We start from the raw sequence: 12,755 nt of genomic DNA on the forward strand, positions 1-12,755 counted from the left end.
AATAGTGTACATGCTATGGTCACGCCTTTTTTATATTGGCATCCGTGTGACCACGACAATAATAGTGGTCAAGCTTAATCTGTATTAGGTACACTTCACATTTATTATAAGAGTAGATGAAAGTCTGCATGAGTCATCTCGGTCAATAGATAAAAGTTACTTCTAGGACGTAAAAGTTACTAAACTATCACGTGCTTAAATATTCTATCTGAATTGTCATCAATTTTTTTATCGAAACACACATTTGTTTCCTTTTCTTATCTGAATGATGGTGATATATTAGTTAAGAAAAGGGAACAACTGATAATTGAGGTGCGTTTTGATATAATTGATGATAGTTCCGGTAGAAAGAGTGATCACGTTATGGTTCAGGTAAGAAATCACAAAACGTGATACTTCGTGTGTGTGTTGACCGTTTAACTGTCGTTATAACCAAATATATGCATACTGACTATTACTTTACTACCTTCTTAGATCTAACAGCTCAATTGAATTATTTATATGACCACCAAAACTGCACACTTCCCCCAACAACATGTTGCAAAATGACAATACTTATTCATTTCATCTCAGTGAAGTTAATATAGAAGCAAATTGATCTCAAACAGTTTCAAGTGAATTAAGCCTGGCCACTAATGACTTGTGAACTTCATGGAGGAAAAGCAAGAAACCAAAACTTAAAAAAAAAAAAAAAATTATGAAAAACAGAAATCCTAGCTCTGGGGAACTAGTTTCTTTTCAAGAATGAGATCATCTGTAGAGAAATCAGCTGCTTTCCTGAAAGTTCCTCTACCAAAATCTAGGTTGTAAGAGTCTGTAAGACCTTCCACCAGGTCAAATTCTGGTTTCCATCCTAGCAGAGCCTTTGCCTTTTCGATCGATGTAAAGAAATGCTGCGTTCGTATTCAGATTTTCGACGTTAAAAGACATAGATAGACTAATGTTGGACCAAAATCTAATATTAAACAGACTACTAAATAAACCTACTATGTATCAGTTATGAATACCATGTCTTGGTAGTATTTTGGCTGGAGTATGATAGACTGGTACTAAAATGAGTGTTTTATTAGCAAATATTTACATAAACTCATGTAGAAAGCTAAGGTTTTTACTGATGTGTTTTACTTGTAGGAAGTTTTACTTGATTCATTATACATAGGGGACTAAACCTAGTTCGAATTAAGTTAACCAAAAACCAATGTTTCAACCTAAGAAATTAAGATGAGATGCGCGAACATTTAGGGGTGATTCGTTTAGTATGGTCCTAAGATTATTATCGTTTTGATTCTTTGATAATGAATGATTCAAACCTTAATATGAATGATAAAAACTGAAATAAGCATACTACTAGTTACCTGGTCGCGGAATGGGAATGCTTTCTTCTTGCCAAAATCGAACTCCTTAGGGTTGTAATGAACAAGCTCGGGTTCAGGGAAACCACCAGCCTGGATTAGGAATACTGACGGTCAATTGTCTTATCATTCAAAGATTTCCAAGCAATATAAGCTAAAATTGACAACAAAAAAGAGTTACCTTGGCGCAAGCCCTAGCTAATCCATCAAAAGTGACATATTTTTCTCCGGATATGTTAAATACTTGCTTGCTTGCTTTCTCATTTCCAAGAACCTGAACAAAAGCCTTTGCGAGATCCTGCCAATATCCAACCAAAAGCAAAAAAAAATTATGTCGTCGACACAGGTGACAGAGTTGTGATCCTCATTTGAGAATTGAGACGATTACTAAGCTCACTATGTTATAAATTAGAGTGCGTTTAAACTAAAGTATTGCCTGAAAGTGCACCAAGAGTATGTTGATCCAACTTGAAAAGACATACTTTCTGGTCTTTGCTGAATGGAAATCACTTGTGAATATTATAATTATAGGACCTAACCAAACATGTCCCTATGGAACTTCTAAGGTGATAGCATTGGTTAAAGTTTACACCAGAAAGTGACATAATTTCATGTTTACAGGATGTGTTTTACTCTTCTAATGTGTGCTTGACTAACCTTCACATGTCCAAGTTGAGTTATTTGCATCCCTGAGTTAGGAATTGGAATTGGGCGACCAGCTTTCAGTCGGTGGAAGAACCACTCTTCCACCGGGTTATAGTTAAGTGGCCCATAAATATAAACAGGCCTCAGAGAAGTCCAATTAACATCTCGTGATACCAACAAGCTCTCTGTCTCAAGCTTTCCTTTATGCCTGCTCTTCGGGTCACCTGCATCAACCTGTTGACATTAAGCAAGAAGTTCTTGTTAGCCCGGAAAAAAGAACTACAGAAAGAAACAAATTCACAAAGGGTCAAGAACAGAACAAAAATTTGAAAAGAGGTCGAAGCTAGGTCAAAATAGGACGGAACAGATAAGCTCTTTTTCCATCTCTGAGATGAATAAATCATGGAGTCTAATCTCTCTGCTAGGAGACAAGGTTCAATAGCAAGAATTTCTTAAGTGCCTCCAGTAGAACATTATTTTTAAGAACCTGGAATTGAAATATTGACAATAATCTCCTGTGTGAAAACTAGTCCTTGTTTGAGCACAAAAGTTGCTCTTTAAGTGTGTCTACTAACCAAAATGACAGCCATGTGTAGCAGCCTATTCTTCTTAACCATCTAGTATCACAAATATACTGAAAATAACCTCAAAAAATAATCACATGCTACTAAACTAACCTCAAAGTGTGGTAAATAATCAGTTTTGAGGTATACACCAGCTGAAGAGCAGTATATGTACCTGAGGTTTATAGCAAAAGTTAAATGAACAGGTAAGAAACACCACAATCCCGTCATTCAAATAATGTTTACCCCGGTCACGAGCGATTTTCCATATGAATGTCACTCATGAGCAGATTTCGTAAAAAATTTCAAGCTAATTGTACAACAGCACTACCTTCACAAGGTAGGGGTAAGGCTGTGTATGCACCACCCCCTCCAAACTGCACTTGTGGGATTACGCTGGGTTTGTTTTTGTTAATGGAATAGCAGAATGAAGGTTTTCTGCAGAAAAACTGAATGACAACTGTCTTGAAGTATCTTTTATTCTTGTTTTCCTTGGTAAAAGTAAGTGTTTCATTGCTAAACTTGATCTACAACAATATATACCTCTTGTATTTTAATGGAAGAGAATGTGCAGCTTCAGTTCCATCTTTCAATGCTAAGGTTTTTTTACAAACAAAACCATTTTTCTGCATAGTTATATTGTCCGCCAGCATTTCCCGGAAAACAGAACTGGTATCTCATTGTTTGCATAGTTTTGATGTCAGTTTTTGATTTTCAATTTTCTATGTCTCAATAATCTTGCTATATGGTAAAGTCCTAAACTCTCAAATCCAACAACGGCAACATACCTAGTGCAATCCCACAATTGGGGTCTAGGGAGAGTGGCATGTATGAAGACCTTACCTTTACCTTGTGAAGGTAGAGAGGCTATTTCTGGAAAATCCTCGGAATAATTCATGATATGTAGTTGGGAGGATTCATGGCTTACTGTTCTAGATTAGGCAATGCGTCCAATATTGGTTCCACTTCGTTTGCTTCACGTCCTGAATAACAAAGAATGATTCATGAACAAGAGACCAGAAAAAGGGAAAAAAATAGAAACCATACTTCTACCAGAAAAATTTGTTTGCAACGACAAGATAATGGGGAATACATTGAGATATAGAATAAAGAACCCATAATACCATTTATGTCATACACAACATCAAAGCCCTCCGCAGCAAGACTACTCTTCACAAAATCGAAATCCATTCTGTCACCCTTCAAGTGCAATAACTGCAGTTGGAAGAAAAAATCTCATTATTTTGCGAGAAGCTCAATCATGAAATCACAAAACTTTAAAGCTCATTCAATATCAAACATACCTTGGAGGAAAAATCAGCATAGTCCTGGTCCGATTCACCTGGTAATTGTTGAGAGATTGGAGCTTTTCCTCTTGTGAACAGAGTAACCTGCATTTGTGAATCATTAAAAGATTGTGAATGTTCAAGGCAACTTCAAACATCAAAGGCTATAATCTTTGCTTGGTAATAATTTGGATGACACAGTAGAAGTCAAATAGTGATTTGAACTTTAAACAGAGCTTAGACTGGGTTGATTACCTGGTGGCCTTCTTTTACAAGAAGTCTGGATAGAAAGACACCAATGAATCGAGTGCCTCCCATTATAAGGATTTTCTTGGCACTTGATGCTGTAACACACAATGCGCTTTTTGGCTGGCATGGTTTCCTCTTATACTTCAACCATCACATAAAAGTAAACCAAATCATATCAACTCATTATGCAGCTAAGCGAAAACAGCAGTTTCTTGATAGTTACAGAATATGAATAAGCATCAATTGCCAACACTGTGAACAATTCATACTCACTCTTCTTATCTTACTAAGCCCAAAGATTACCTTAAAAGGCAAAGACAACATTATCACACTAGTGCCCGATGGTGCGGCCTTGTGGTCAATGAAGTGGATTGAGAACATGAGGTCTCAGGTTCAAATTCTAGTGGACGCAAAAACACTATGTTGGACAGAGTTACCCTACCTGTGGTGGTTGGAATGTGGCAGGTACCCGTGGAACTAATGAGGTACATGAAAGCTGCTCGGACACCACGGTTCTAATAAAAACTTCATGACACAATGGACACATATTATAGCCTAATGTCTAGTAAAGATTACATTTTTATAATTTTCTTGAAAACATAGCAGATAAAGGTAGGATTTTTATGCAAATTATGAAATACTAGCTAAAACCAAGTTCTTGGCTTGGCAACTGAACTCATTCACAATATTCTAACAGAGACAAAATTTTCTACCCAACCCCACGAAAAACTCGACATTTCCTTTCTAATGGAATTAGTACCTGAACTGAGGAGATTAATCTTGCACCATTGAAGTCAGAATGGGAAGATTGGAGGACAGAGAAAGAAGGCTGTTTGGGTTGAATAGCAACCAAACTAGCCATGATGTTGTTGATTTGATGCCTCTTACTTCTTCAGTGTGAAGAACTTGGGGCAGAGAATAGAGAAGAAGAAAAAGGACTATGGTGATTGTCTTGCTATTGTTGTTGGCGTTGTCCATTTCTTCTACTTCTAGTGATGATGATTTGTTCTCATTCTTACAATTGAGATAAGACAGAGACCCCACTTGTAATCCCTCCACAATTTTCAGTTATATATCCACACTTACCACAGCCTCTATTTCAAAGACAAAACCATAGCCTCTCAATCTTACATTTCTTGATTGGCGCAGAAAGACAGTAAAAACACTTTTTAAGTTTTTGGTCTCCACCAACTGTAAAATTAATTTCTACATATTACTGTTAAGAGTTTTTTATATAAAAGTTAGTACGCGTGAGTACTAATATGATCTCAGCATAACTAAGTGCAGGCTTGATAATGTACACGTATGCAACGTTCAGCTGTTAATATTGGTATTCAGTATGTCATCTATTTTAATGTTTGCTTAGCATCTTTGTTTTGAATAATCAATTTCATGTAAAAGCAGTCATATTTATTTTCATATCATTCTTTCAGTTTCAGATTCCGTCAGAACTAACAACAGCATATCCAAGTGGAGTCTGGAGGAGAATTCATAAGTTGTGGGGCAAATTTCAGATACATTTATGCATATAGCCCATATATCTATTCAACGGACGCGCATAGTGAAAGAAAAAAAAAATACAATGAAGCAATTGGATTCGTGAAAACTGAAAGGAACAAAAATGTTTTTCCAGTTCGTTCATTTTCTGCATGTACAAGACCTCAATAAAGGAGAAGTCCAAGTAAAAACCATGTCAAAATCTCCTAAATCATCCTTCCGATATGTGCTCCATCATAATTTCACAACGTATACAGAAACATTATATAATCAATACATGATTGCTCGTAATAATTGTTCAAACAACACTAAATGCTGACTGTAGAGTAGAGTTGAATCGAGAAGTGAGAGTCTGGGTTGCAAATTGTTGAAGCTGCTTCTTAGCATCTGGAATTTAGAAGGAAAAAATTCTATGAAGATTAACCAGTAAAGGCGTATTGGAAAGCAAATACAAAAGGCAATAATACAAGCAGGGCAAGACAGAAACGAATTCCAAGAATACACAAAATAATGAGAGAACCCATGAAATCTACCATCATATTTCTCCTGCATAAAAGCTGGAAAACCCAAACAAAGTTAAGGTGTGTTTGGTGCGAGGGAATTTCCACGGAAAATGATTCCCTAGAAAATACTTTCTTGGAATATAAGTGAATTTCTTACTCATTTACTAGTGGTTGGTAAGCAAGCAAAAAAAAAAAAAATACACCATCCCAAGAACATTTACATGCAATCTAATAAAAACACTATGGGGTTGGGATGGGGTAGGTAGTAGGGATCGGGGGTGGGATGGTCAAGGAGTAGTATTTGGGGCATTGGTGGATGGGGAGGAGACAATGAACTTGGAATGTCACTTATGAAAATTGTCTTCCCTACTTACATTGGGAAGTTATTCTCCTCATTTTTAAGGAACTTGTATTCGTAGAGAAAATATTTTGGGCAACCAAACAAGGGAAAATTGGAAAACGTTTTCTAGAAAATGATTTCCTCCATACCAGACACACCTTAAACATCAGCAATAGTAACACTGTTCGGTGAAGATTCTATAGAAGTTACAGTAAGTACATACCTTTGCGACATCTAGTAAAACCAACAATATTTGCAACGCTGAGAGTCAAGCAAACTCCAACAACAAGAAGATAATCAGCTTGGAACCTAATGAGAGAGAATATCGCAAGAAAGAACCAAGCAACAGCCTACAACAAAATACACGTATCAGGTGCAACACATCAATGGATAACTATTTCACTTTGCAAAATAAGGTACAGATAGAAACAAAAGAAGTCCTACACCATATGCTAGAATATGCTTTCAAGTTTGAATCCTGAAAAAGTAAAAGCTGAAAACAGAAACCAAGAAACAGAGGTGTGAAAGGGACACTATTCTTATCCACAGTTTTTTTTTTGATGTTTATTGCCTATTTTTCTTGAATTCTTTTCATTATTCAATACATGTGCTTAATTTGTTTATGTTGTACTTTAGAATATGCAGCTAGTGCGATACAGTCTCACTTACTGTTAGGTACAAAGTCCACCAGAACAGCCAGGAATCCTTCTTGTTCATGCGAGCCATTGACTGAAAGGAAAAAGGGTTGTCCAAGTCAACAAAGTTAATCATTAACTAAATGTGCCAGAACTTCTAAACTAAACCAAAGGTCTGAAGGTAAAGACATATGCTAAGAAACCAGATTACCCACCTCTTGATCAAGGCATTCAAATCTCCACACACTCTCGCCGTTATCATCAATTTCATTCCACCACCTTAAACCCACAAGGATACGCCCACTCACGTTCTTAACCACCCAAAAGTCAAGAGCAGCTAAAAGAACAGTTAACACAAAGATGATAACGAAACTATCAACAAATAACGCTGACAGTACATAAAACGCTAATGCTGCTGCCTGTGAATGCAAAGGAAAGGTTAAGAACGCAATTATAACATGTCATTAAAATAAGAAGACTATAATAAACTGGACCTTGAAGAGCACGTGAAAGAAACATATCTTTGGATGTGCATAGTCCTCCCCTGCAGGCTGAGAAAGAATGTGACAGAGTTTAATTAGCTTTAACAGAACGATCTATGTGGTCCCTCCTTTCCTTGCAGCGAAGAGTGTTTAGGGGTGTAAGGGGAAGGGAGCCTCAAGGAGAGAGAAAATGATGGAAGATTAGCAAAAAGAAGTAGCAGAAGAAAATTAAAATAACCAGAAGGGCAACAAACTCCTTTAAGCTATGAGTATTGTGCATTAAAAGGTTCACCATTTTTTATTAAAAAGAAAAATTACCTTCAGGGACACCCGACAAAAAATTCATTTTTACCTACATTGCTTCTCCTAGATCATCTATTCCTTCTTCCATCCAGATGATGATCTAAAAAGAATGAACTTAAGATAATACAATAACAACACAACTACCACTCAATCCCATCCTAGTTGAGATTGGCTATATAGATCTGTTTCCTTGCATTCAGATCAGTTTCATTCCAATATTCAATAGGTCGGGATTATACAGAACAATCACAAAGTTTTTGGCTGTACGAGTTTTCTACATCTACCTTTACAATACTTGAGTATTCCAAGTAAAAAACCTGTTCCTAGAAGCAAATTAGGATTTCAACATTTAGAATATTTATCATATTATGATTTAATTTATGCTAGACATAAACCTACCGCACCCTCCCTGCTTTGTCTGGATGTGAACCTCGTGCAAAGCTCACATTGATTTGAGAATAGAATAAAGCAGGAGTGATTTGGCATCTTTCAAAAAGAGATACAACTAATAAACAACCAACGACAGAACTTAAAAAGCCATCTATAGACCCTTTATGCCCAATCATTTCGAATAACTCATGCATCATCCATACATAATGAATTGATGTGGTATATTCCTATCAGCAGTAAGAGCTTCTTACTGAGAAACTTGACAGTACTTATGGAGACCAAAAAAGGCATATTGAAATTATCAGAAGGATTGCAGAAATAGCACCCCGCGTATTACTATCTGTTCAAGTATATATAAATAAATAAACATCAAATATGCTCCACCATACAAAGTTGCACCAACAAACTCTGACTGCGCGAATCAAACTAACCAAAATCTGTTTAAAGGGACACTTCAGCAGTTCAGTCCTATTGACAATGAAATATATCAAGACAAATCCAGCATATGAGTTAATTCAACCAATATTCTTTTATTTTCACCTCATTGTTCTAGTTATCTTACAGTGCAGCTGAAAAAAAGTTTCTTTTCTTCTATTAGTATACATTGTCAAATATTTGTCAGTCTAATTTGTCCAAAACTCATTAAAGTTACATCTCATCCTAAAACATAGATAGAGGGGGTGAGAGATAGAGAGAGGCAACGATACACTTGCCAAAGACACAAGCTGCTCACAGAAACTGACGCATCGAAAATTGCATTAATGTTATGTTGCATATACAGACCCATACTGATAATATGAAATACATTTAGCTATATGTTCAGTACTTAAGAAATATTGTGAGCTGAAAATGTAGAACGATCATTGCTATGGCTTGCTTATTAAATTCCATATGGACCTTGCATATCTTTTTCAACCAAAATCTTCAAGGAGAAAAAAGAACCTGTGTTCTATGTTCTATGTTCTAACACAAAATAAAAGGTCATTCCATTCCACCAGATGATCCAGTGTATAACATATAAGTGGAAAGAACATAATCTATGAACCTTTATTACATCAATGAAAGGGAAAATCTTGAAATAGATCTATGGCCCTGACTTCCTATGACATCTTAAACCAATAAAATAGGTTAAACTCATTTTGCCTGCTTTGTTGTATTCACTAGACCTTGAACTTTGATGATAGACCATAAACACAGATGTTTAGCAACATTTTGCCTTTTTATTACTACACTTTAGTTGTATTTGAGCTAATATGTTATTAATTTATACTCATTACGTGTGTATTGTTATGTAGGACGTGTTCCTGAGCTAACAAAATATTGTTACCTTTTGGACTCTATATATCTTTTTCACGATCTTCCTTGGTAAACAAAGGGATCCACATGAGGTATCACTCGTCCCATACTGAATTCATCAAATTGTGACGGTGACCCCATAACATCCTCGAAACTACCATCAACAAAACTAGCACACCAACTCTTTTTACCTATGTTGCTTGGACTCTCCAAAAAAGTCGCCACACCCATGTTAGATCCTCCGCAAATGCACTACTTAGGAATATTCAACCCACACCCATTGTCACCCATGTTAGATCCTCTGAAAATGCACTACTTAGGAATATTCAATCCACACCCATTGTCATTTTTTAAGAGTCCGAGCAACATAGTTTTTTACTAATTCAATTATTTCACCTAGATTTGCATTAACAATTCACCCAATTAAATCAAATTTTACACCTTTCAGATCACACAACTCAAATTAAACCGAGAACTTCCAATTCCCAAACAGATCCGTAACACATAATACGCAGTACAAAAGTAATTCAAACGCGAAAAAACAAAAGAAATAGTAAATCAACAGATCAATTAATCATCACTAAATAATTACGAGCTCAAACAAAACCCTAGAATCAATGCAATTCATTAACAAAAACAACAATTGTGAGATTTCAAGTATTATTTTCATAACAATTTAATCAATAAAAAAAAGCTATGAATTAAATAATGAAAACTGTGAAACTTACTGGATTAAGATCCATGAAGAGTTTTCGAATCAAATGCGCTAAGGATTTTGCCTGATTTCGTTTCGTCTCTCTAAAATTGTCGTAATAATTTCATGGAAATGGAGCTGTTTCCTAATTTAGATTTGGCATTGGCAAATGTTTGGAATTCTACAAATTGTACCCCAAAGCTTTTGTTATTTAGGAAATGCCCCCAAGAATTTTATTGTTCTTCCATTCTAGTTGGTAAAATATAGGATTTTTTTCTAGTTCATTAAATATAGGATTATAGGTTAGTTAACAACAAAAATATATTGGTTGAAATTTCATAAGCGGGGTTTAGGGAGGGTAAAGTATGTGCTGACCTTATTACCTTACGGAGGTAAAGAGGCTTTTTCGAAAAATCTTCGATTCATGTGCAATAAATCTAAGTATGAACAACAACTATCAAGGAAAGAAATGTAAAGCCTACAAGTAACAAGGACAACAACCAAATACTACTATGACGATAGATATTAGAAGTAATAGCTATAAAAAAGGATAGTACAACGACAATTGCAACAAGCCTAACCCTCAAAAAATAACATAATACTAACTGCCTACTAATCTTCTACCCTGGTACGCATCTTCCATATCCTTTTCTTTAAGATTATGTACTTCGTAACCTGAAATTGTATCATGTCATATCTAATTACATATTATTGATACTTATTCAACCTATTTTTACCCTACCTCTCCTCATACCTACTATATCCAACTTCACGCACCTCTTTATTGGAGTAAAGACACGTTATTTGTTAAACGATGATGTATATATATGTATTGTTTTTTACGGAAGCATATTTCCTTTTAAATCATAGAGTTGGGAGGTATTTTTTCCCCCTCTTTTCATTTTATGTATAGAATATAGATGTCATATTACATATCATGCTTAAAGGAACCATATTCGTTATTCTTTTAGGGTACATTTGGTTTTTTTTTTTAAGATTCAGATGTATGAATCTAAATACAAATCTGAATGATTAAGATGCTGTCTCTAGATCTGAAAACTGAATGATTAAGACTGTTTGCTTTTCAACATCTGAATGTACAAAAAAAAATTATTTGTATGTATAATAAAATAAAAAATACAATTCAAATTAAAAATTAATTATGTATTATAAAAGTATGTAATTTAATACAACAAAATTATTATTTGATTGAGAAAAATATTAATGTTTGTTAGCGATAATGAAAATGGTTTATAATGGTGGTTGCGATGACAATGATTTATGTTGGTGATAAATAATGTTGGTGGCGATAGTTGTGATGGTTGGTATTGTAGTGACTGTTGTGATGGTAGCGATTGATGGTGGTGGTGATGTGACGTTGCTTGATGTTAGTAGTTTGAGGTATTGATTGTGTTGGCTGAAACATGAATGCATGATGGTTGATGATGTGTTGGTGCTAGTTGGAGATGTTTGTTGGGATGGTGGAGATGGTTGTTAGTAGAGATAAATTGTAGAGATGATAGTGGTTGAAATGGTAGTAGAGGTGATGTTACTAGTGACAATGGTGGTAGCGGTCGAAGAATATGTGGAGGTTGTGATGTATTAGTAGTAGTTATTGGTGATCTTGATTGTGATAGATGAGTTGGTCGGTAGTAGGGATTGACCGTAGTGGTTGATGAAGGTGGTTTTGTCGACGCCGTTGGTGGCGGGGTGAATATAATAGAATAATAGAGGTAGTAGGTGCGGTAGCGATTGACAATAGTAGTTGGTAACAATATTTGTTGTCGATGGTGGTTGTAATGGTGGAGGCGAGTGGTGGTTGACAATGGTAGCAGTGGCAGAGGTGGTTAGTGGTGGTGACTTCTGATTATGAATATAGTGGTGAATATTATCAAACACTAGAATATCTTTTCAGACCTATTAAGACTTGGTTCTAGATCAGAATGATTAAGACTTATTCAAACCTATTAAGAGCTAAAATCTTAATAAAAAATAAATACACTTAATGATCTGAAGTCTGAACCATTCATATCCAGACCTTCATTAAGTGCAAACAAATGAGGCCTTAGTCTCATATTAATTGTGGATGTTACTATAAACAATTGTTTGAGTTTTTTTGTCTATTTATCAAATCAAGACAATTATTAAAAAAATTTCATGATTAATATTTTTTTTGAAAGCATAAACCTATAATATATTAAAAGTGTGAAGACCCTTAGAAAAGTGATTTGAACTTTTTGTCCTTTATTAAAAGACTCTGCAATAGACAAAATTGTCTTTTCACGTATTTACTTCAATTATTTATTTTGTAATATTTAAAATCAAGGAGTCCTAAAATATTTTGGGTAAGAGAATAATATAATATATTTTAAAAATTGAAGAGTCCTAAATTATTTGGTAAGAAAAATATATGAAATATTAGAAGAATAATATTTAAGAAGTTCTAAAATATATGGTATGAAGAAGAACTATTTTTCTCAAATTAAAAATTCAAATTGAATAATATTCTTTTTGCAAGAC

At 35.0% G+C, this 12,755-nt stretch overlaps 2 protein-coding genes across 2 annotated transcripts; both read right to left on the minus strand.

Moving 5' to 3' along the window:
• Nucleotides 1–538: 538 nt before the first annotated feature.
• Nucleotides 539–5,235, minus strand: LOC107875757 (chloroplast stem-loop binding protein of 41 kDa b, chloroplastic). The gene is made up of 10 exons (XM_016722582.2): nucleotides 4,856–5,235; nucleotides 4,102–4,236; nucleotides 3,865–3,951; nucleotides 3,685–3,775; nucleotides 3,489–3,543; nucleotides 2,675–2,735; nucleotides 2,010–2,231; nucleotides 1,534–1,650; nucleotides 1,356–1,445; nucleotides 539–893 (listed from the first exon to the last, which is right to left on the minus strand). The coding sequence occupies exons 1-10, from the start codon at nucleotides 4,955–4,957 to the stop codon at nucleotides 714–716; spliced, it is 1,140 nt and encodes a 379-aa protein (XP_016578068.1). The 5' UTR covers nucleotides 4,958–5,235; the 3' UTR covers nucleotides 539–713.
• A 422-nt stretch (nucleotides 5,236–5,657) lies between these two features.
• Nucleotides 5,658–10,428, minus strand: LOC107875758 (Golgi apparatus membrane protein-like protein ECHIDNA). The gene is made up of 6 exons (XM_016722584.2): nucleotides 10,270–10,428; nucleotides 7,565–7,621; nucleotides 7,286–7,489; nucleotides 7,105–7,164; nucleotides 6,659–6,785; nucleotides 5,658–5,979 (listed from the first exon to the last, which is right to left on the minus strand). The coding sequence occupies exons 1-6, from the start codon at nucleotides 10,282–10,284 to the stop codon at nucleotides 5,891–5,893; spliced, it is 552 nt and encodes a 183-aa protein (XP_016578070.1). The 5' UTR covers nucleotides 10,285–10,428; the 3' UTR covers nucleotides 5,658–5,890.
• Nucleotides 10,429–12,755: the final 2,327 nt, after the last annotated feature.

This window comes from Capsicum annuum, chromosome 6 (assembly GCF_002878395.1).
Source record: "Capsicum annuum cultivar UCD-10X-F1 chromosome 6, UCD10Xv1.1, whole genome shotgun sequence".
NCBI lineage: Eukaryota > Viridiplantae > Streptophyta > Magnoliopsida > Solanales > Solanaceae > Capsicum > Capsicum annuum.